This window comes from Larimichthys crocea, chromosome XIV (genome assembly GCF_000972845.2).
Source record: "Larimichthys crocea isolate SSNF chromosome XIV, L_crocea_2.0, whole genome shotgun sequence".
Taxonomy (NCBI): domain Eukaryota; kingdom Metazoa; phylum Chordata; class Actinopteri; family Sciaenidae; genus Larimichthys; species Larimichthys crocea.
In genome coordinates, this window is record NC_040024.1 from 12647630 (window position 1) to 12671396 (window position 23767).

Below are 23767 nucleotides of genomic sequence, written 5' to 3' on the forward strand. Positions count from 1 at the left end.
ACCATGGTGCTACACGAAATATCAAACACAGTACAGACAGGACTACATTAAAGTACATACACATTACAACACACAATACAACAAGGGTACTGACGCTGCATAACGTGCAGTATGTTTAGACAGACAGACAGACAGACAGACAGACAGATGTTCACAGATGATCACAGACCTATCACAGATCACAGACTGGTCACAGACTAATCACAATGACACAATGGCTTTTTGCGTCAGGTAAGATACTTACTGAAATTAATTTTAATAACTTTATACGTGCTAAATTGAACAATCAATAACAATAAAAGTAACAGGAAAAAAAAAAACTTTCTATGTTGAAGATTTTAAAGAAATAACGCTGAACACAAAGCAGACCCAGGATAGTAATTAGGGATGTGACTTTTGATCAAAAACACTATTCGAAATTCGATTCGAAAATCGACAAAACCCGTGGTCGGGATGGAGACGGGTACGCAGCCTATTGACAGTCAGACCGGCTGCGGAAACACACGTTCCGATGGCACGGACGTTACTGGCACACACAGGTAGGCACTGGCCAACTTTGCCAGGCGAGGGTATTTCTGTTTATTGTCTTTTCACTATGTCATCGGGTCAGTGTGGAGTGGTGGGCATGTATCCTGGCAATTCAGTCACGCATGTTGCCCTCTCTGTGCTGTAATCCTCGCCAAATATGACAGCAATTGCTGCGGTGAACGCTAACCACATGTTGATTGCAATTCTTCTTCTGTTATTTTGACTACCTTTACTGTACGATAGCGGCACCCTCTGGCCGAATTAATGCAACAGAGTATGTTAGGAACTAGGAAACGCCTTTCCGTGCTCATTTTTTTTAGTGGAATGCAACGTAAGCCAAAACGGCATTCGAAATTACTATTCAATATTCGAACTCGTCACGAATATTCGACTATTCGAAAATCATGTCCCATCCCTAATAGTAATGTGCATGTGCGTTATCGGCTGAAATTAATTTATGGTTAACGTAAACAATAATGAATAACCAAAGGTGGACAAACAAGACAGGGAACAGGGAACCTAACAAGTAAATATCTAAATGTGACAAATGGCAGAGATGAGTGAGTCCACTTTGTCACCCTGGATTTTCACCCTGGGCTGGATTTTTGAGTCAAGTCACTGAGAACTGCAGAGCCTGAAGAGAAATCTGGAATGAATCTGCAATACTAGCCAATTAACCCCAGGAATGATTTTACCTGTCTCTTGGTCTATGGTAATGAACAAGCCTCAGTAGCCTCCACCTTTCTGACCTGGAGCTGAGCACACCTCCACCAATCACATACCCCAGATACTGGACCTCTGTTTTGGCAATGTGGCACTTCCTGGCATTGATGACCAACCTGGAATTCTGGATGCGGCGAAAGACATCAACAAGGTGTTCTAGATGCTCCTTCTATGTCTTACTGTAAACCACGATGTCATCGATGTAGTCATCTGCTCCTCTCAGCACCTTGTCCACCAACCTCTGGAACATAGCTGGGGATCCATGCAGTCCAAAGGGCATCGTCCAGAACCAATAAAGTCTGCTTGGCACTCTAGTTGTCAAGTCCTGGGGCAGCGTTTAGCTTATTTGGTAGAGCAACTGCCCCATGTGTGAAGGCTCAGTCCTTGCTGCAGAACCCCAGGGTTTGAATTCGACCTGTGGCTCTTTCCTGCATGTCATGTCAAGCTGTGACAGCATTTAGGTGTGAAAAATTGACACAAAACCTTAATTTCGAGGGGCGGTCGGTAGCGTAGTGGGTTGGGCGGCCACCCCGTGTGTAGAGGCTACAGTCATCGCTGCAGCCGGCCCCAGCTCGAATCCCGCATCGGACGGCCCTTTGCTGTGTGTCATTCCCCGTCTCTCCCTGCCCCCTGCTTTCTGTCTATCTTCAGCTGTCCTATTATTAAAAAGGCATAAAGGCCCCAAAAATATAATAAAAAAATAAATAATAAAAAAACATAATTTCGGGTCATCTTTTTTTGGGACAAGCACTACAGGGTTACACCACTCACTGCGAAAAGGTTCAATGATCCCCATAGCCAACATATCCTCCACCTCTTGTTTCAGTGCTGGTATGAGCTTTGCTGGTACTCTGCAGGATGTTTCCCTGATTGGTTGCTGTGTGGGTGACAGAAGACGAATCTCATGTTGAATGAGATCTATACAACCCGGTTGTAAACTGAACAGTTCAGTTGGCGTCATCTCCTCCACCTCTTCCTGATGATCAGCTGTGAGGTGAGTCAGGTCTGGCAATACCTCGGCCCCACTGCAGAAGGAAAATACTGTTCCTGCAGATCTTCCTCATCAGCCACAGCTCGAGCTCATAACTGTGTTGAAACCTTTGGCTGTTCTACCAATTCTCTCAGCAGGTTCACATGAAACACTTCATGCTTTTTCCAGCGCTCTGGTAGATACAGTTCACAGGTCACCAGTCCCACCTTTTTTGTGACCTCATATGGGCCCTTCCACTTAGCCAAAAGACCAGAGTCCAAAGTTGGGAGCAAGACAAGGACTATCTGACGCTGCTGCAAAGACCTCCTTCTTGAAGTCTTATAATAGCCCACGTTCTGACACTGCTGAGCACTGGCTAGGTTGCTATTGGCCACCTAACTTACTGTGGTGAAACAACTGCTCTCCCTTTAGATTGAAGACCTCACTGCCTTTCTCTGTCACTTTGATTGACTCGGCAACACACTTATCAAAAAGGGGCTGTAGGGAAGGTCCTGCCTCTGTAGCTGAGCAATATTGGAGGCAATGAACTGCACCTCAGAACTATCAGGCTAGGGTACTGGCTCTAATATCTCTGTTCCCCTCACTCTGTCCTGCCTTCGCTGTCTCTGGCTTTTCCTCACTCTTGGCTGACTAGCTTCCTCAAGTCCTGGCACCTCACCATCTACAAACGGCAATTCGTCCCAAGTTGACACTGACTGTGCTTCCCTCTGCCTGGACCTTGTGACTGCTACTATACCCTTGCTAGTTCTGTCTGAGCTTTGCTCCACACCCTGTTTAGCAATGACTTCAAAAAGCAATGGAAGGTCACTACATAGCACTACCTGGTATGGAAGTCTCTCCATTACACCAACCGCAAGCAGATACGTATGTATTGCTGACCCTCATTTCTACTTTGTTGCCATGAACACACCAGACACTAACCTTTCCCTCAATGAAAACAACATCCCTGGGAAGACAGTATGGCCTAACCAAGGTGCGGATAATACCTGAGTCCAGTAGAGCCACATGTGGCTTATCCTCAGTAAACAAGCACACTGCTTGTGTATTTTTCACTCCAACCTTCTTATTGCTCATGTAAGTCTTACTCACGTGCTGACTTGGACAATCTGCCTTAAAGATCACAGACTGATCACATACTGGTCACAGAGAGATCACAGAGAGATCATAGACTGGTCACAGACAGATCACAGACTGGCCTCAGACTTATCACAGACTGGTCACAGACTTGTCACAGACTTATCACAGACTGGTCACAGACTGGCCTCAGATTTATCACAGACTGGTCACAGACTGATCACAGATCACAGATTAGTCACAGATTGATCACAGATTGATCACAGATTGATCACAGACTGATCACAGACTGATCATAGATAACAGACTGATCACAGATCACAGACTGATCACAGATTGGTCAGAGACTGATCACAGATCACAGACTGATCACAGATTGGTCAGAGACTGATCACAGACTGATCACAAATCACAGATTGGTCACAGATGGACTCCAGACGGATCACAGACTGGTCACAGACTGGTCACAGACTGATCACAGATCACAGACTGATCACAGATTGATCACAGACTGGTCACAGATTTGTCACAGACTGGTCATAGATCACAGACTGGTCACAGATTGGTCATAGACTAGTCGTTTAGGACTCTTGTAGTGTCAGAGCGCACCCTCGCGCCTCTCTCTGGTACAAGTGCGCATGTTCCCACCGCTGATGACGGAAGTAGGTGTTGTGTCTGTTGCCACGTCACTGAGGTCAAACGGGAGGAAAGATGGCGAGCACCTATGAGAGTTTCAACTTGTAAGTACTGTGGCGCAATCTGGCACCAATACGAAGTTTGATTTGATGTTCATAGAGGACTGAGAAGCGGGCAGTCTGTGGAGGCACTTCATGTTGACATGGAAATGAAACCTTCCGAACACGTCCATCGGAACATACCGTGTCCGCGCGCATCGCGGTCCCGTCACTTTAGCTCGTGCTCATCTGATCCCACAAAGTTTTCTCCACTGATCACCTCTGAGTGGCACGAGAGACCACGGCATGCTTCACGTCACTTCATCACAGAACTCCTGCGCTCGGAGTAAAGCTAGCTATAGAATGATGACGCGTGTTTGTAGTCCTAAACACTGTAGTCCTAAACACCATCTGCTTCACATACTTACTAGCTTGTTGCTTTAGCTCCGGCTGCTAACAGTATGAAAAGCCGTTTGAGCATTTATTCAATATCCTTGGTATCAGAATTAAGGTCCATGTACTAGTAAGCGTTTTGTCCTCACTAGTAAGACGATTTTGCGCACTAGTTGAACTACTAGGGCACACTAGTAGAACGATTGTATCTTACTAGTAACGTTTTTTACACTACTAGTGCCACTTTTGGCCTACTAGTGCGCAATCAAACCCTACTTGTAAACTACTGTGCTGCACTAGTAACACTACTACGCCCTACTAGTAGGCATGTGTCACGCACTAGCCTCCTGGACCCTACTAGTAGCACCAAAATGCCCACTAGTTGCAATAGTAAGGCTTTTTTGACCTCACTAGTACTACTAGTAAGTACAAAAATGTCCACTAGTAGTACTAGTAAGGTATATTTTACCTTACTAGTACTACTAGTAACAGCGAGAATGCCCATTAGTAGTACTAGTGAGAGCCAAAACGTCCACTAGTAGCACTAGTAAGACGTTTTTGACCTTACTAGTACTACTAGTGAGGGTCAAAATGTCTATTAGTAATACTAGTACCTCTCTTTTGAAATCACTAGTACTACTAGTGAGGTCCAATGTGTCTACTAGTACTACTAGTAAGGTGTTTTTTTTACCTCACCAGTACTACTAGTAAAGCCCAAGTTTTCTATTAGTACTACTAGTAAGAGCCACAGCAACCACTAGTAGCACTAGTTGGGATATTTTGGACCATACTAGTACTACTAGTAAGGGGAAAATGCTTACTAGTAACACTAGTTGCATTTCGTCATGCCAACATATAGTACTAGTGCGCAAAATGCTATGAAGTAGGTGGGATAATGACAAAATCCTGAGTCTCGATTGGTCGGCACTACTTATTTTGAATTAGAGAGCCAATAAGAAGCCTCAATGCATCTTTCCCACCTTCCCATTAGCATTTTGTGCAACTAGTGACCCTAGTGGATTCATGGCGCAGCTTAGATGATAACTGGTATGTGCCAAATTGTCCACTAGTAGTACTATTACAGTATTTGTGACCTTACTGGTACAACTAGTGTGGGCCAGAATGTCTACTAGTAGTACTAGTAACAGGCAAAATGTCTACTAGTAGCCCTAGTAAGATATTCATGACCTTATTAGTACTACTCGTAGAGGGCAACATGTCTACTAGTAGTACTAGTAACATACAAATGTTTACTAGTAGCACTAGTAGGAGCCGAAATGTGTACTAGTAGCACTAGTAAGTGGCAAAATATCCACTAGTAGCACTAGTGGGGGACTTTTGCACCTTACTAGTAGTACTAGTAACATCAAAAATGCTCACTAGTGTTACTAGTGACAGATTTTTTTCTTACTAGTGTAACTAGTAGAACAAAGTTTGTCTTACTAGTGAGCCTCCGAACCCAACATGTAAGGAGTTTGGCTGTACTAGTATGACACAATCAGGGCCGGTCTTAGCTATGGGCAATGTGGGTGACCGCCCAGGGCGCAATCTCCGTGAGGGGCGCACGAGCGGCTGCATATGTGGCCAGGACCGCAACTAGCGCGCTACTAGTACACAATTGCACACTACTAGTGCGCGACTTCATTCAACTAGTAAGACATTTCTGTAACATGTAAGACATTTCTGCGCACTAGTAGGACAACTACGTCTTACTAGTGAAGCAAAACTGTGCACTCGTTGACAACTTTGCACTACTAGTACTACTAGTGACACTATAAAATTCTACTAGTTAACATCTACCGCCTTACTAGAGGCGGGTCGTCCACTAATCAGATGATCAGCGGTTCGATTCCCGGCTCCTCCAGTCTGCATGTCGAAGTGTCCTTGGGCAAGATACTGAACCCCAAATTGCTCCCGAAGGCTGTGTGAATTGTGTGAATGCGTATGAATGCAGAGCTCCTAAAACTGATAGTAAAACTAGTACTACTAGTGGACAGTTTGGTACATTCTAGTAGTACTAGTAACATCATAATAGCCTCACTAGTGTTACTAGTGGACATTCTAGCCATTACTTGTGTACATGTAAGTTGCAAGATGTACCAGTGGACTGCATGCAAATGAAGAAGGTGGGACATGGATTTTGATTAGTGAATATTCAAACTGTGTGCTTGAGGCCTTAAAGGGGCAGAGTGTTTAGCAGCAGTCATTTTGGAAGATGTGTCAACTTGTTTTGTATTATTATAAAATAAAAATTAACTGAATGCATTTCTAATATTAAAATGGTTATTAATTAGGTCATTAGGGCCCGAGCACGACACGCCGGGGCGAGGCCCTATTGGATTTCGAGCGCTGAACGGCGTTTAAAAGTAAATCGCATTTCCGACAGCCCATATCCCCTCGAAAACTCACGAAAATTTGCCTACCCCCCCAAAGTCGGGCGTGAAATTACGCATTTCGGGGGTCTCGCACATGGACGTACGCATATGGCTCGACAGCGCCACCTAGGTTTCATCCACGTGTACGAAATTTGGAGGGAGTATGTAACATGCCGAGACACACAAAAAAAGTCTCTTGGTGACCCGGGCTACAGTGAAGTGTAGGGCGTCCAATTTTTGTCAAATTTGGACTTTCGTGTTTTGGGGGTCATTTCCAGGGGTCGCATTTGAACGAACTCCTCCTAGGGATTTAACCAATGCGTTTGAAACTTGCCGTGTGTGTTCTTCAGGCCTCGACAATGAAAAGTTATCAAGATTACAACTTTTCATCAGAGGGCGTGGCCGTGACGGCGCGTCAAACTCAACGTTGCCGAAAAAAAAATGAGACTCCATTTACTTTTGGGCTGATTTTCAGGCAAAAGTGTTGGGCTATCATATACTTCCTCAGAGCTGTTTGAAACTTCACGTGGTTGTTAAGACCAATATTATGCACAATTCGGCTGCATAATATCATTTGGTGGGCATGGCGAAAACGCTCCATAGCACCCCCTTGAACTTTTCTTTGAGGCAGCCCCGCCACAGTCTTGGATACAGAGTTATGGAACCTCAGCCGAATTGTAGAACATGGCAAAACCTACAAAAAAGTCTCTTGCAGCAATGGGCTACAATGAACAGGAAGCGAGATATTTAAGAATGAAAATCGCCATTTTTGCTGTTTCGGGCTGGTTGACAAGGGGTCATGTTTGAACGAACTACTCCTAGAGATTTTATCTCATTGACTTCAAACTTGGTAGGTGTGTTCATATAGACTTCCTGAGTAAAAGTTATCAAAATGATGAATTTTGAGGAAACGGTGTGGGCGTGGCGATCCATAATTTCACGTACTTTCTCAGAGCTGTCTGAAACTTCTTGTGGTTTTTAAGACCAATATTATGCACATTTCGACATGCGCACATTTCGATGTGCGCACATGTGCGAGGGCCCAACCATCGCTGCTTGCAGCTTTAATTTAGTTTCTTTTGTATTTTTTGTTTATTCATGTTAATTACATATTATACTACTTACAAATCAATATCAATTTTATCTCCATTTGTAGGAATTAAAATATTCTAAGATAATCTAGAGATAGATAGACAGATAGGTATTTAGTGGCTTAGATATGCCCAAAATTATTATTTTAATAGTTTTTGTCATTACTTTGGTCCCTCTAGTAGTACTAGTGGACCTTTTGATATCCGATATCAAGGACATCAGATATCCTTGATATCAGATATCCAATATCCATCCATCAAGGATATCCTTGATATCTGTGATATCCTTGATATCCGTGATATCTGTGATATCCTTGATATCTGTGATAGCCTTAATATCCGTGATATCACTGATATCCGATATCCTTGATATCAAGGACTAGTATCCTGGATATCAGATATCCTAGTAGCCACTAGTGCTACTAGGATATCTGATATTCTGGATACTAGTCACTAGCTCACTAGTTCTACTAGTGAACATTTAGACCCTTACTAGTACTACTAGTAGGCCAAAACCACCTTACTCGTACTACTAGTGGACACTTTTGCCCTTACTAGTAGTACTAGTAAGGTCCAAAATAACCCAACTAGTGCTACTAGTGGTTGCTGTGGCTCTGACTAGTAGTACTAGTAGACCATTTGGGCCTTACTAGTACTACTAGTAACAGCGAGAATGCCCACTAGTAGTACTAGTGAGAGCCACAATGTCCACTAGTAGTACTAGTGATGTCGAAAGGTGAGTACTAGTATTACTAGTAGACATTTTGGCCCTCACTAGTAGTACTAGTAAGGTCAAAAACATCTTACCAGTGCTACTAGTGGACATTTTGGCTCTCACTAGTACTACTAGTGGGCATTCTCGCACCTACTAGTAGTACTAGTAAGGTAATGTACCTACTAGTAGTACTAGTGATGTCAAAAATGCCTTACTATTGCTACTAGTGGGCATCGGTTCTCCTGCTGCATGATGGGGTGTCTTAACAGCTCTGTGTCTGCTCCACCACAGACGGACCACACCAGAGAAGTTTTACATAGAGGCCTGTGATGATGGCTCTGAGGATGTCCTGGCTATTGACAGAGTGTCAACTGAGATGGCTCTCACAGGTAACTTTAAAGTTTCATAATGTTCACACGATGTGTAATTGTTACATTTTCACTTAGTTAGTTAGGAGTAATAGTAGAGTAATAGTTTTAGCCTGAAGACTGTGTTTCTCTGTGCCTTTTTAGTTTGAGCTCCTATTAATAAGGTCATTTTAAGACATCACTTTATTCTTTGATAACTTGTGATCAGAGTGTCAGGAGAGTAGATTATTAGACACTTTAATTAAAAAAATAATCAATAGCAAAAGCCATTATTAGTTGTAGCCCTAGTTCATATGATACTGACCACATTGTTGTGTCCATGCTGTGGTCCTCAGTGAGAAGAAACGTCCCTGCATCTGCTGAAACAAGGCCAATATGTGGACTGATGGGGACTATACGTTTGGTGGCAGGTAAGTTCAGTACGTAGAGCGGTCGTCCACTAATCAGATGGTCAGCAGTTCGATCGTCGGTTCAATCCAGTCTGCATGTCGAAGTATCCTTGGTCAAGATACCGAACCCCTGGCTGTGCCATCGGTGTGTGAATGTGAATGAATGGTTAGCTCCTCAAACTGATGAGCAGTTGGCACCTTGCATGGCAGCCAATACCATGAATGTGAATATGAATGTGTGTAAATGGGTGAATGAGATATGTAGTATAAAGCGCTTTGAGTGGTCAGAAGACTAGAAAGGTGTTATATAAGTACAGTCCATTTACCATTATCTATTAGAGAACAGTGAGATTCCAGCAGCGTGTTCTGCTGTGCATTCTCATCTCCAACTACTTCTTTTTGTTAAGCATATAGGGTTGCAACGATTCTAGTCTGAAGAAAAAAAGTTTCACAATTTTGATGCATACATTTATTTCACAGCAGATGTGTAAAATCACGTGAGCATTTTTTGTTTGTTTTAGTGAAGATGTGCAGGTGTTTGTAGGGTTATCTGCGGTTTTGGTGAGAGTCAGTTTACGTTGTACTAAAAGCTAATCTGTCTTAACTCACCACTCTGTCACTGATTTGTAAGTGAAAGGAACACTTAGCTGTAGAATAGCCTTTACAGTTACAAAAGTACAAAATCAATTATTAACAGGGTGTGCCACTGCATCCCTATAGGCATGTACCTGGTTATCATCACAAAGAAGAAGAAGGTTGGAGATTTGCTGGGTCATGCTGTGTGGAAGGCTCTGGACTTTGACATCATCTCATATAAGAAGACAGTACTACACCTGACAGACAACCAGGTAGGATCCTATGTTTTTTTATGGTATGAGTACTGCTTGTACTTGTGACAGGGAGACCTGGATGATGCAGGGTTATAGTGCCAGATCACATCAGAAGTTATCTCATGACACTTTCCATATAGATCAGTTCTAGACTGTACTCTTTCTAATATTATCTACAGAGTCCAACAGCAAGCCCTTCTCCAGTCATTGTTTTTTAATGATCTGTTTCTTGTTTCAGATGCAAGACAATAAGACTTTCCTGTCCATGATCAACAATGTTCTTCATACAGATGGCTTCTACTTTGCAACAGACTACGACTTGACCCACACTCTGCAACGCCTGGCCAACACCAGCCCTGAGTTTCAGGAGATGAGCCTTCTGGAGAGGGTAAGAGGTAGTTGGCTCACAGAGGCCAGAATGGAAATGTTGTCCATGAAATTGCATTTAAATTTACACCAAAAATGAAAAAAAAAAAGTTGTCAGGATTGTAGCATATATGTAAAAACATCCTGTATTGCAATAAATAATTCCAGATGTTTAGAAATATTTACTTTTGGCATGTTCTTTATAGGGGGCCACAAACATGTCTGCCTATGCATGTGGCTTTGTATTAACATGGCAACTGTCTATGTTCTAGGCCGATCAACGTTTTGTCTGGAATGGCCACCTGCTGAGGGAATTCCTTGCACAGCCGGAGGTAAGACAGCATTACTGTTCTCTTTCATAGCATTTGCTTTGACTTCTGCAATATCCCAGACTCCCTTTAGAAGATCGTGTAATTTGAGTTCAACTTTGAGAAACGGTCTTCATCTGAATCAACATTAAATTCAATACATTCTTTATTTCCTTGTAAAAATGTCTTTGAGTATTAAGGAAAGCACATACTGTCCCTGTTGTGTTCTGGATTGGTTTATATCATTACACCCAGATTCTATGTCTTTGTCTGGCTCATGGTCTGCACTAGAAAATAGAGAAGAAGCTTCCTTTGGTTTGTGTCTGGTGTTTTGAGAGAGTGAGTGAGCTGTGGTTAGCGAGACAGTTGCTGAGTCAGAGAAATGGAAAGTTAGTTTCAGATTGTTTCAAAGTGGTTATTTCCATCATAAGCTTCCCACCCCCTACACTCACACCACAGCACAACTCTGCAGCAATTCACCCTAATTCCTGATTTGGTCTAAACACTGCAGAATAAGTGCAGAACCATCCTCCAAAAATTTAAAGGCCTCTCTCTTTTGATTAATCAAGAATGATGTGCAAGAGACCTTAAGGTTGCTTGTCTAAATCTGGCTCTTGATTCAATGTCATGATTGAGATGTCACAGCGTCATCGGGGGCATAACAGGGTGGACACTATCTGATAATCTGAGTGTGTGACATTTCATTCTATTCAGAGAACTGAGGTTACGTAGGTCACTTGAAGTTGAGAAGAACTGTACACAGAATGACAACAAAGCATTTCATTGTCTAACTCTGCTTTTATCTTGCAGTTACACAAATTTGTGTTTCCTGTGGTTCATGGCTGTATCCTTTCCTGTTGATGTCGTTTGACTGTCATAGTTTATTATAGTTTATTTCCCTCCTAATAAAATGTATAAGGCAATACTGTTTAAGTGAATGAGTGTGACATCTTTCATGTTGGACTCATCTCACCATGTCATGTCATTCACTCGTCACTCTCAAATTTTCTGCGGGAATTTTCTCATACTGAATTTACTGAGCAGTGTCAATTCATGGGGGTGAAGGGGCCAGAGTCAGGCACACTCAAAATTTCTTTAGAAATGTTTCTAGTTGACCTTGTTTTCTTCAAGTGTATAGCTCTGACTCCATGTCACTACTGTTGGTTTCTTAACACATCTGTTGAGTAGTCATCACCATGAAGTCAAGCTGCATCAATGGAAAGGTGTTCGAGTGGAGTATTATCTCCAGGAGGAGTTGTTTCAGAGCCGGAGTCCGCTACTATATCCGAGGTAACTCTAGTGTCCACTGCACTGACCCCTTACTTCCACAGGCTTCAAGCCAGTCTCCGTCTCTGTCACAGTGGTGATGAAGTGAACTGACTTCAGTGTGTTCCAATATTTATACACTTTTTTTGTTTTTTATTATATATTGAAAAAACATAGGACTAATGAAACCAGTCTTGAATGAAATGCATTGCTACTTAGTTTTATCTCAGTTGTGAGTGAATTTAGGCATTTCAAGTAATTTGATGTTACCATCTCCAGCACAAATACACTAATCAGCCATTAAGTCCCTGATTGCTGCCACTTGAAGCCATGAGATGTCTTAACATCTTTGGTTCTTTGTGTTTTTGTCTGTAGGCATTGATTCAGAAGGCCATGCTGCTAACTATGTGGAAACGGAACAGATAGTTCAGTACAGCAGTGCCAAGGCTTCATTTGTTCAGGTGAGCCAAAGCAACAATGCTCCAGGAGAGATTTAGTGTCTGCCATTCAGACTGGCTATCAGAAAGATTTGAATGATCAATTCAGTGGAACATTAAATCCACTTGTGTTGGTCCAGACCTCTGAATCCGCCCACTCCAACAAGTTGACTGATTCTGGTATGACATCACATTTAATGGTTAAAAAGGTAACGATCCAGTGAGCATCACAGCTTTTACTTTTCACCACGCCACTCTTAAAACCCTGGAAAAACCAGTATGTTGGCATATCTACCCAGCAGTGTCAGCTTAAAATGACATTAGATTTATGTGGACATGTCGGTCTCTGTTACATTCCATTTCTATATTCAGTCTGAAATCAGACAATAAATCCAGAAGTCCAAGAGTTTGTCAGTCTTCTGCCCCTGGGATGCTCTTCTCTTTGTGCTTAGTTGTTGTGTTCATATTCCTCTAAAATGAGTTTTTGAGGATAACTTTGCTGCACAGATTCCACACGTTCCTACAGGATGATAGTGTGTTTATGCATTATGGTCATTTTTCTTCATAGACAAGAGGCTCCATTCCATTCTACTGGTCCCAAAGGCCCAATCTTAAGTACAAGCCAAAACCACAGATCAGCAAAACAGTCAACCACGTAAGATGTCTTCACACTTCCATTCGAAAGAACGAGGTCACTTGTGTGTTTATTTCTTTATCGTCATTTGTTTCATCTCATCCTCTCTCTGTCACTGCAGCTGGATGGATTCCAGAGACACTTTGACTCACAAATTATTCTCTATGGAAGACAAACCATTTTGAACTTGATCAACCAAAAGGGTTCAGAGAAGCCTCTGGAACAGGCATTTGACAAGATGGTGACCAGCTTGGGTAATGGCATGATCAAGTAAGTTTAGCATCAGTTCTGTCTTTTAGCCCTCACATGTGGCTTCATACTTACTCCACCTCCAGTTTGACTGAGCTCATTAAACTTTTAGTAAATGCTTGTGTGTCACCCATCAAAGATTACTTTTGTTAAGTACACAATACAACGAAATTTCTACAACAAGAGCTCTATCAAGTTTACTGCATCTTAAACAGACATTTTATGATCAAGGGGAAAAATCTGGCAAAGTGCTGGCATGGCGCATAAAACAACTTCAGAATGAAAGACTTATCACATCACTACAAAATAGTAATAATGAGAACATAGTTGACCCAATTGAAATAAATAAAAATTTCCAAAAATTTTATGAAAAGCTTTATAGCTCGAAATAGGTCCAGATAGGTGCGAAATTAATAATTTCCTGGACAAAATCCAAATTCCCAAAATATCAGAAGTAATTAAAGGAGAACTAGAAACAGAGATAACATTAATGGAACTATCTATGGCCATTGACAGTATCAAGGGAGGGAAAACCCCTGGACCGGATGGAATACCTATTGAGATTTATAAAGTGTTCAAACATAGGTTGATGCCAGCATTATTAGAAATGTTCAAGGAATCCTTTCATAACGGAATCCTTCCAACATCATTAAGGGGAGCATTGATCACTTTATTGCCAAAACCAGGCAAACCAAATAACAAATGTGAAAACTTTAGGCCAATCAGTCTCTTAAATGTGGATTTAAAAATTTTGAGTAAAATAATAGCAAGGAGACTGGAGAAAATTATTCCAAGTATTATTGACAGGGATCAGAATGGTTTTGTACAAGGTAGACAAGGCTTTCATAATGTTAGGAGAATCTTAAATATACTATTTGAGGAGGGGGGAGCAGCAGATACAGCATTACTGTCATTGGATGCTGAAAAAGCCTTTGACAGAGTAGAGTGGCTTTATTTATTTGAAATCCTCAGACGTTTTGGCTTTGGAGAAAATTTTAATAAATGGATAAAACTATTATATACAGAACCATACACTGAAATAATGACTAATCGTAATATATCCAAAACTATTAAGATACAAAGAGGATGTAGGCAAGGAGATCCTCTATCTCCCCTTCTCTTTTTATGGCTATCGAACCATTGGCAATAGCAGTAAGAACACACCAAAATATAACAGGTATATCAATTGGACGACAGGAACACCGCCTGGCTCTATTTGCAGATGACGTAATCATATTCCTTAAAAAGCTGGAAAAATCCATTCCTGAATTACTAGAACTCCTTAATATATTTGGGAAAATCTCAGGATATAAATTAAACAAATCCAAATCATCAATAATGCTTTTAAATCAGTTAGAAAGTAAAAAAAAACCCTAAAACAGCCACTCAATTTAAAATTGTGGACTGTTTCACATATCTAGGTATTCAAATAGTCCCACAACTTAGACATATTGTAGCCAGCAATTATGATCCTCTACTACAAGAAATCTCAAAATTATTGGAAAGGTGGACTCCTATATCTATGTCACTAATAGGGAAAATAAACGTCCTTAAAATGAATATAATGCCCAAATTGTTGTATTTGTTTCAAAACCTTCCACTTCCTCCTCCAAGCAACCTGTTCACTCGGCTTAAAGGACTGTTTGTGAGATTCTTGTGGAATAATAGACGCCCCCGGACACGACTATCATTACTGTATTTACCCTATGACAGAAGGGGACTCAAGTGTCCCTGCCCTCTCTGGTATTATTGGGCAGCTCAATTAAGAACAATCTTGTTTTACTTTGCAGACAGAGATGTTCCTCTCTGGAAAGGAATGGAAGAACTAAAACTAGAGCTTCCCCTCCCAGTATACCTGTACTCGGCAAACATTAAAATCCTAAAAAAAACCCACAAAAAACCCTATTGTGAAAAACATGATCGTAGTGTGGCATCAAATTAAAAAATATTTGAGAGAAACACCCACCCTCTCTATTTTCAGCCCTATATGGGGTAATTATTCCTTTCCTCCAGGCAAAAGAGATGGGGGGTTTAAATCTTGGGCTACTAAAGGATTGGCAAAAATAGGAGACCTTTACAACTCACAAAAAGTGCTGATGTCATTTTTTAAATACCTACAGTTGAGAAATTTCATTAGAACACACCAAAACCAAACATTACGCAGCCCTGAAAAATCCACAGTAGAAAAATTAATGAATATGGACTGTCTAGGGAGGGGTCTAATATCCAAAATGTATAAATGTCTAGTAGATGGAAGTACAGAAACATCAGCGGGGAGGCTGGGGGCATGGAGGGAAGATCTACAGGAAGACATCTCAATAGAAAAGTGGAGCGAGGCATGCACTCGAGCACAATCAAGAACTACTAACACACGCCTGAAAATACTACAGTACAACTGGTTGATGCGAACGTATATTACTCCAGAAAAACTTCACAAATATAATAGTGCTATACCGGATATTTGTATTAAATGTGAGAAGGAAAAGGGTACATTTTTCCACTGTATCTGGCAGTGTACAAAAATACAAAAATTCTGGCAAGAAATAAAACAATGTATTCAAAATATTTTACAAATTCAAATACCCCTAGTTCCACATCTGTTTATATTTGGTATGTATCCAGATAATTCAAAGCTTAAAAAGCATCAACGAATATTTGTTGATTTGAGTGTGCTAATGGCAAAGAGAGTAATAGCCCTCTCTTGGAAAAACGTCAGTAGCCCAAGTGTGAAGAGGTGGTTGTCTGAACTGTCTTCAACTTTAGAGAAAATTACATATACAGTAAGACACCAACAACATAATTTCCACCAGATCTGGGACCCCTTTATCAGCTACGTATCAAGGACTGATCTGTCTCATGTAATGGAAGAGCCTGGGGACATGTAAACAGTAGCACTTTGCAGTACCCAATATAACAGAACTATGATTGTTTTAATATAACTTAATTTTTTTTTTTCCCTGTATATTTTTATATAAGGAACTAGCTAACCTGATACCCAACCAGGAATCTGAAAACTTGTAAAGACCGGGGGTAGGGAGTTGACATGTTTGTTCGAGGCATGTATTTGTATTTCTCTGTATTTCTTTGTTATAATGTGAAAACAATAAAAAGAATGTTGGCAAAAAAAAATGCTTGTGTGTCTGCAGGTACATCGCCTTTGACTTCCACAAAGAGTGCAGTCGGATGAGGTGGCACCGTCTGCAGATCTTATTGGACATGGTTGCTGAAATGCAGGATGAATTTGGGTCAGTACTCTTTTCGCATTGGTCGGTGAGCTGGCGTACAAGTATACAGGGTAGTTCTCTACTTGACATCACAAGTAATGTTGTGTATGTCGATTCAGATATTTCCTGGTGGATGCAGATGGGAAGGTGCTGTTGAACCAGGAGGGGACATTTCGGAGCAATTGCATGGACTGTCTGGACCGTACCAATGTGATCCAGAACCTGTTGGCCCGGCGTTCCCTGCAGTCCCAGTTACGGGTAGGACCCACAACATACAGGAGATGGATACAACAATAAAAACACACACAAAGCAGTGGCTCAGCTTCAGTTCATGTTGTTAGAATGGACGCTCCACACTCCTGTTCGCTTACTGTGAATGTTAAATAAAACATTTACAATGATTTCACTTCAATTCATTTCATTCAGTGAGACTGTCAATCTGCTCGTCTGAATTGTCGAACAGTTTGCGATTCTTAATGTTAGGATTACCTCTGTGTGTGTGTGTGTGTGTGTGTGTGTGTGTGTGTGTGTGTGTGTGTGTGTGTGTGTGTGTGTGTGTGTGTACAGAGAATGGGAGTCCTTCACATAGGCCAGCAGACTGAAGAGGAGGCGGACTTTGAGAAGACATACAAGAACGGTTCGCCCTCCCTGACACCACACAAGTTTCCTTTTAACTAATCACCTGGCACACCTCTATTTCTGCTCATATATGATAACATGATCTGTTTCCTGTGTGTTCTGTTCATACACAGCTTGGGCAGACAATGCTGATGCCTGTGCCAAGCAGTATGCTGGTACTGGTGCTTTGAAGACTGACTTCACCAGGTCAGTTGTCACAGCATGCTAACTACCTGCAGATGAGCAGTCTAGTAAAAGACTTTGGCTTGTCTGTCTGTTTGTCCCTCTTTGTTTGAACAAATCATTTCCATGGACATGAAATGTGCTGTGCACATTCACCGTGGTATTTTCAGGTTATCCTAACCTGTCCTCTTCCACCTTCATTCTCTGGGGAACACGGATGTCTCAGTAAATTTAGTGAGTTAGATTGAGATATTTTGTAAGTCAGTGTGTAAGAGCTCACCAGAATGGATTAGATGAATCCTCTTGAAACATTAGTGTTTTTCTATATGGTGTTGATCTATATGTTGATCTTTCAGAACAGGGAACAGAACTCAGTGGGGCCTGCTGATGGATGGCTGGAACTCAATGATCCGATACTACAAAAACAACTTCTCTGATGGTTTTAGACAGGTACGGCCAGACTTTCATGGATTTGAGAGCCTAATAAAGTGTAGATCAGTGTTTTTTGGTTTACAGTCATATTAATATGATTAGTAAGCATTAGGAGCATTTCTGCCAGATAAAGTGCATGTTGAGATAACCTCTTGATTGAAAGGATGGAGCTGCTGCATTTTCCAAAAAGTTGGCATGCTGTGTAAAATGTAAACAGAAAGAAAAAGTGATGATGTGAAATACAGAAACCTCAAAACAACTTATCAGCTGTTGAAAATGAGATATTTCACTGTTTCTGGAAAATGATATGCCTATTTCAAATTCAATACAAGCACCACATTTGAAAAAAAGATTCACGCTTACTACTGTGCTCATCGCCTCACCTTTTAACACTCTGTAAGACCAATAATCAATTCCTGCTTGATGTAGGACTGTAGCTGCTCAGCACAACGTCTTCTTTGTCATTTGACATTTCATAATGTGACAAGTCTGGACTACAGATAGGTAAGTGTAGCACATGGACTCTTTTAACAGCTTAAATATGTGCAGGGCAAATGGTAAATGGGCTGTACTTATATAACGGCTTATAAACCGCCGATCATCTGATTAGTGGACGACCCGCTCTACCTCCTTTCTCAGTTTTAACATTTGATAAGTCCCCTTTGTGCTATTTTCAATTAAATATGAGGTTTTAATGTTTTTCATATCATCACATTTTGGTTCTGTTTACTTTTTACACAACATTTCTTGGGAAACAGGGTTGTAGTCTAAGTGATAACCAAACATGTCTGGTAAATAATTAGTTAATTTCAGCTGCTGTGCACTAAGCTGGAATGTAAACCTGTCTGTTACATTTAATTCCAGTGTATTAACAAATTAATGACCAAGAGATCCATCATGTGCTGACACACTGTAGAGACTAAATGGTAAAAGTAAAATGAATAAATGATGAACAAAGCAGCGTGATGGAGCAGAATTGATATTCAAAAATGTTTCTTGTCACAGCTCAGCTGAGGAGTTAAAACTGGGCATTTAAAGATGCACTCAAGTGTTGAATCAGTTGTTCTGTTTCACTGCAGGACTCCATCGATCTGTTCCTGGGGAACTATGCTGTGGATGAAGCTGATTGGACCACTCCACTGCGTGACCCCAAAGATTGGAAGTTTCTGACGGTAAGGATTCAGGAGGATTCCGATCTCCTTCCTATGTCAGGAAGATAGCTTCTCTAACGTGACTCTGCTCTTCTTTCCTTTTTCTAGTTGCCTATCATCATGGTGGTAGCATTCTCCATGTGTATCATCTGCCTGCTAATGGCTGGTAAGACAAACTACAATATACTCTAAACAAACATAACAACAACGTTTCTAAAAAGAAAATGATGCATTCATTACTCAATATTTTGTAAGATGTTTTTTGAAATGTTCTCTGACTCTGTATGACCTGCTGTCCCATTAGGTGACACATGGGCTGAGACTCTGGCCTACGTTCTGTTCTGGGGAACAGCCAGTGTAGTGACGGGTGGCCTCATCCTCTTTAATGGACTGGACTTTGTAGATGCGCCTAAGCTAGTCCAGAAGGAGAAGATAGACTGAATGTGTGTGTGTGGAAAGCAGCTTGGCCCTGGTGAGCTCACTGCCTCATCCTCTAGCTCTTCATCACTTTACCCCCAGCATCAGCATCAGCACGCCTGGAGCCTTTACTAACAGAGGGTGGAGTAGAGGAAGGTGGTGGACACCGGTGCCAGCCTCATGTACTACAACTACAGAGATAGAGACTGGGGGTGCATGGGGCTGCTGCTGTCCACACCACAGCGACTGACATGTGGACAGAACTGTCTGTCCACAGCTTTTACAGGACACTGGACCTCTGGTGTTTGTTCAGACTGGATGTCACTGGTCCAGATAAATGCTACAGGAGATTGCAGTTTGTCACACTGCATTCCTCTGATGGATGATTCAGAACAGCTGTAAATGAATTATTGTATGTACTGTAAATTTGCCTGTTGCCTTCTTCTTTTTGCCGTTGCCAGTCTATGTTCACTGATGTACAGATGCTCCGTCACAGGTAAAATACTGCCTGTTTCAAAGCCTGAGACTACAAACCGGTCTGTTCTAAAGACTCTAAGAAACCCAGCCTTCTGTTGCAAAAAATGACACAGCCAGCGCATCACATGAAGTCCTCCGTATCTTAAATATCTATTAGCAACTTGTGGAATGGTGCATTTGTGCAGTTGTTATCACTTAATACAGTCAGGAAATATATCGGGTATATATTGAACATGTTTTTGTGTTTAATCACTGGTAGTTATCAGTACACAGTAAAGATCCCCTGCAGAAGACTGTCAGGTTACTTACCTATAACCTGATAAGGTTATTAATCATGTGTTTAAGTGTATCATTACAACTTACTGTAAATGTAGGTGTCATGGAACGCATCACCTATTTATTTACTACAAAAGTGTGTGCAGAAATGAAGCATCTGATTTTTGAGCACGAAAGAGGAGAATCATTAAATCTGCTGTTTAGTGTTGACAATAAGAAGGAGGCTCAAAGACACTGTTTTAATATGCAGCAGCAGGAACTGAAGTTAGAGGGTTGTTTCAGTTATTGAGGGGTATCCACAGCAGTCAGAGCATTATCATCATCTTCATCTTCACATTCACAAAACACATGAACTAACAGACTTTATTCACCAGTCCACCTACAAATGTTGATCAATCGGCAACAAATTGGTCTGGAAGCATATCTGGAATCCAGAGAAAAGTCTGATTTCTGATTTGGTTTTGAGTTCAGTTTATATAAATGCTCCTTCCTACCAGCAAGTTGGACAGTGGCATCAAAGACTAGAAAAGTTTCAAAAAGCTTTGCTGTCATTTAATCAGTCACATGATGGCATCTTAAGAGTGTCCTAGAGAGGCTTTGTGAAGTTAAGATGGTTCACCACTCTAAAAGAGAAAATAGAAAATAGTAACCATGCGGTTTGTTATCAGTGCACAGTTCAAAAGCAAGCATCCATGATGGTGTGATGGGTGCATTAGTGCACATAGCATGGTGGTTTGTTTGGATTAATGCTCAAGGATATACAGGATTTGGAGCAACATGTTGCCAAGTAGACATGTTTTTTTGTTTTTTTTATGGGCAGCCTTGCTGATTCAGAAAACAATGTCAGACCACATTCTGCATGTATTCAAAAAGCATGACTCTGTAATTAAAATAATTCAGGTGCTAAACTGAGCTGCCTGCAGTCCAGACTTGCCACCTATTCAAAATGTTTGGCACATAATAAAATATCTGATATGAAAAGAGACCTGGGCAGCATCAAGCAGGAATGGAAAAACATTCCACTTTCAGATTACACAGACACTTACATGGTGTTAAAAGAAGAAGTGGTGAACACAGTGGTAAACATTACCCTGTCCCAACTTTTCTCAAACGTGCCACTGCCATCAAATTCATAATGGGCATATTTTCAATTAAATGGGTTTGCACATCATTTACATTTGATGTAAACTTCTCTGGAAATGAGGATTGAAATAAATTCGAGCAGTAAAGGTGTATGGATGCTAAAATTTAAGTCTTATTTTTTAGATCGATTACAGTTTGTCCATGAGCACAACTTTGTGGGCGGCTGTGGCTTGGAGGTAGAGCAGGTCGTTCACTAATCAGATCGGCGGTTCGATTCCCTGCTCCTCCAAGTCTGCATGTCGAAGTGCCTGACATTTTGGGCAAGATACTGAACCCCAAATTGCTCCTGAAGGCTGTGCCATCAGTGTGTGAATGTGTATGAATGGTTAGCTCCTAAAACTGATGAGCAGTTTAGCACCTTGCATGGCAGCTAATGCCATCAGTGTATGAATGTGTGTGAATGAGATTTGTAGTGTAAAAGAGCTTTGAGTGGTCACAAGGTTCTGTACTAGGACCACTTTATATATGCGCTTTTAGGGAACATTATTAGGAATCACTCCATTCATTTTCATTGTTATGCTGACGACACCCAATTATATTTATCGATCAAGCCTGATGAAACCAATCAATTAATTAAACTCCAAACATGCCTTAAGGATATTAAAAGTTGGATGACCTACAATTTTCTGATGTTAAATTCAGATAAAACTGAAGTTCTTGTAATTGGACCCAAACACCTCAGAAACTCTCTTTCTAGAGACTTAGTTACTTGAAATGGGATCACCCTGGCCTCCAGCTCCACCGTAAAGAATCTTGGAGTTGTTTTTGATCAGGATTTGTTCTTTAATGTCCACATAAAACTAATTTCGAGGACTGCATTCTTCCTCTTACAAAAAATGGAACGAGGGTTAACGAAAGAGGAGAGCAACAGCTGGGTAGCCCTGCTGCTATTCAAGTCGCCAAGGCGTCGCTTGCCAGACAACAAGGCCCAGGCTCTGAATCGACTTTCATCACTGAGACGTAGTCTCGAGAGAAAGCCAGTGATGAAGGAGCACTTTTTCGCCTTTATGGTGTTGCTGAAATTTCTGGGAAGCAATTCACCGACACAAAATAAGGATCTTGAATCAATCTATTGGTCTTTAAAGGTTTTGTCATTTTATTCTTGCAAGAGGAACAGTTCTACAAATGCACAAGACAGTCTGCAGAAAAATGTTCAGGGTGGGGCAGTCCCACAGTGATTCTTATACATTTCTAAAGAGGATTCGTCATTATTATGATTTACTTATCTAACTGTACCAGGTGGTTACAATGGAGTGTGCTCATCCCTATCAAACCTCACTAACAAGCTCTGCTGGACCGTGAGAACCAAGGTCAAGTTTATACATCAAAAATCAATCTTCAAACAACTTGCATAAATGAGAGAAAGATTTCTAAGTGCAAGGTACTGAGTGAAACTAAACAAGATTATAAGGCACACAGTGTTATACTTCAAAAACTTTTTGAATATTACTGAGATCAAACATGGCTATATATGGTTATAAAAGAACACACAATCATGTAATATAAATTTTCCATTACAATGGAAAAGGTTTTCCAGAACAATCATGCCGAAGTGGCACCCCCACTTAAGGAAAATGAGGAGCGATGGTACTTACCGTTCTTTGGCGTGTATCATCCAAGAAAACCAGGAAACATCCATGTAGTGTTCGACTCCAGCGCTCAGCACAGTGGAGTGTCACTTAACGATGTGCTTTTAACCGGACCTGACCTCAACAATACCCTTCTCGAGGAATACCGTATGAGGGTCCACGTATTTGGAAATTCCAATAGTGGCAGTCTACTGTCTAAGGCAGTCCATACGAGATGCAGACCTCGATGTCAAGCAGTTTGTGAACCACAACTTCTACGTTGATGACGGCCTAAAGAGTCTCCCTACAGTCGAGGCTGCAGCAGACCTACTCAAATGTACGCAGGAAGTTCTGTCAGACTCTAACTTACGACTACATAAAATTGCATCAAATAAAAGAGAGGTGATGGAAGCTTTTCCATCTGAGGACCATGCCAATGACTTCAAAAACCTGGACATTGGCTCTGATGCACTTCCTATGCTGCGTAGCCTTGGTCTCAACTGGGACCTAATGTCTGACACCTTTACCTTCAAAGCAGCTGATTAAGACAAACCCTTCACTCGTCAAGGTGTCTTATCTACCGTGAACAGCATTTATGACCCCCTATGATTCATCAAAGGAACCGTTTAAGTTGTATTTCTTAGATCGATCTCAGTTTGTTCACGTCAATGATGAATCCTTCATGCATACCAAAGTTTGTCATGGAGTCCCACAAGGTTCTGTACTAGGACCACTTCTATTTAGTTTATATATGCTTCCTTTAGGGAACATTATTAGGAATCACTCTATCAATTTTCATTGTTATGCTGACGACACCCAATTATATTTATCGATCAAGCCTGATGCAACCAATCAGTTAACTAAACT

General features: G+C 41.3%; 1 protein-coding gene across 3 annotated transcripts; it reads left to right on the top strand.

The window, feature by feature from the left end:
• Positions 1–423: 423 nt before the first annotated feature.
• sacm1lb (SAC1 like phosphatidylinositide phosphatase b) lies at positions 424–21422 on the top strand. 3 transcript variants are annotated; one of them, XM_027288023.1, is made up of 19 exons: positions 426–539; positions 8856–8953; positions 9268–9342; positions 10042–10169; positions 10390–10539; positions 10790–10849; positions 11636–11669; positions 12014–12115; positions 12467–12552; positions 13097–13183; positions 13284–13432; positions 16558–16656; positions 16755–16893; positions 17203–17272; positions 17388–17460; positions 17793–17886; positions 18948–19040; positions 19128–19185; positions 19324–21422. In XM_027288023.1, the coding sequence occupies exons 1-19, from the start codon at positions 454–456 to the stop codon at positions 19458–19460; spliced, it is 1818 nt and encodes a 605-aa protein (XP_027143824.1). In that variant the 5' UTR covers positions 426–453; the 3' UTR covers positions 19461–21422. The 3 variants fall into 3 exon arrangements, with proteins under 3 accessions (XP_027143825.1, XP_027143824.1, XP_010750419.1); XM_010752117.3 differs by lacking the exon at positions 426–539 and adding an exon at positions 3931–4056; XM_027288024.1 differs by lacking the exons at positions 18948–19040; positions 19128–19185; positions 19324–21422 and adding an exon at positions 18298–18388 and having other exon boundaries at positions 424–539.
• The last annotated feature ends 2345 nt before the right edge of the window (positions 21423–23767 follow it).

What these genes read in the sequence shown, in the direction of transcription:
- sacm1lb (XM_027288023.1), top strand. Translation starts at nt 454, where the DNA reads ATGGAGACGGGTACGCAGCCTATTGACAGTCAGACCGGCTGCGGAAAC. An exon ending in TACACCTGACAGACAACCAG is followed by an intron (nt 10,170 to 10,389) that starts GTAGGATCCTAT and finishes TTCTTGTTTCAG; the next exon opens with ATGCAAGACAATAAGACTTT. An exon ending in AGTCCGCTACTATATCCGAG is followed by an intron (nt 12,116 to 12,466) that starts GTAACTCTAGTG and finishes TTTTGTCTGTAG; the next exon opens with GCATTGATTCAGAAGGCCAT.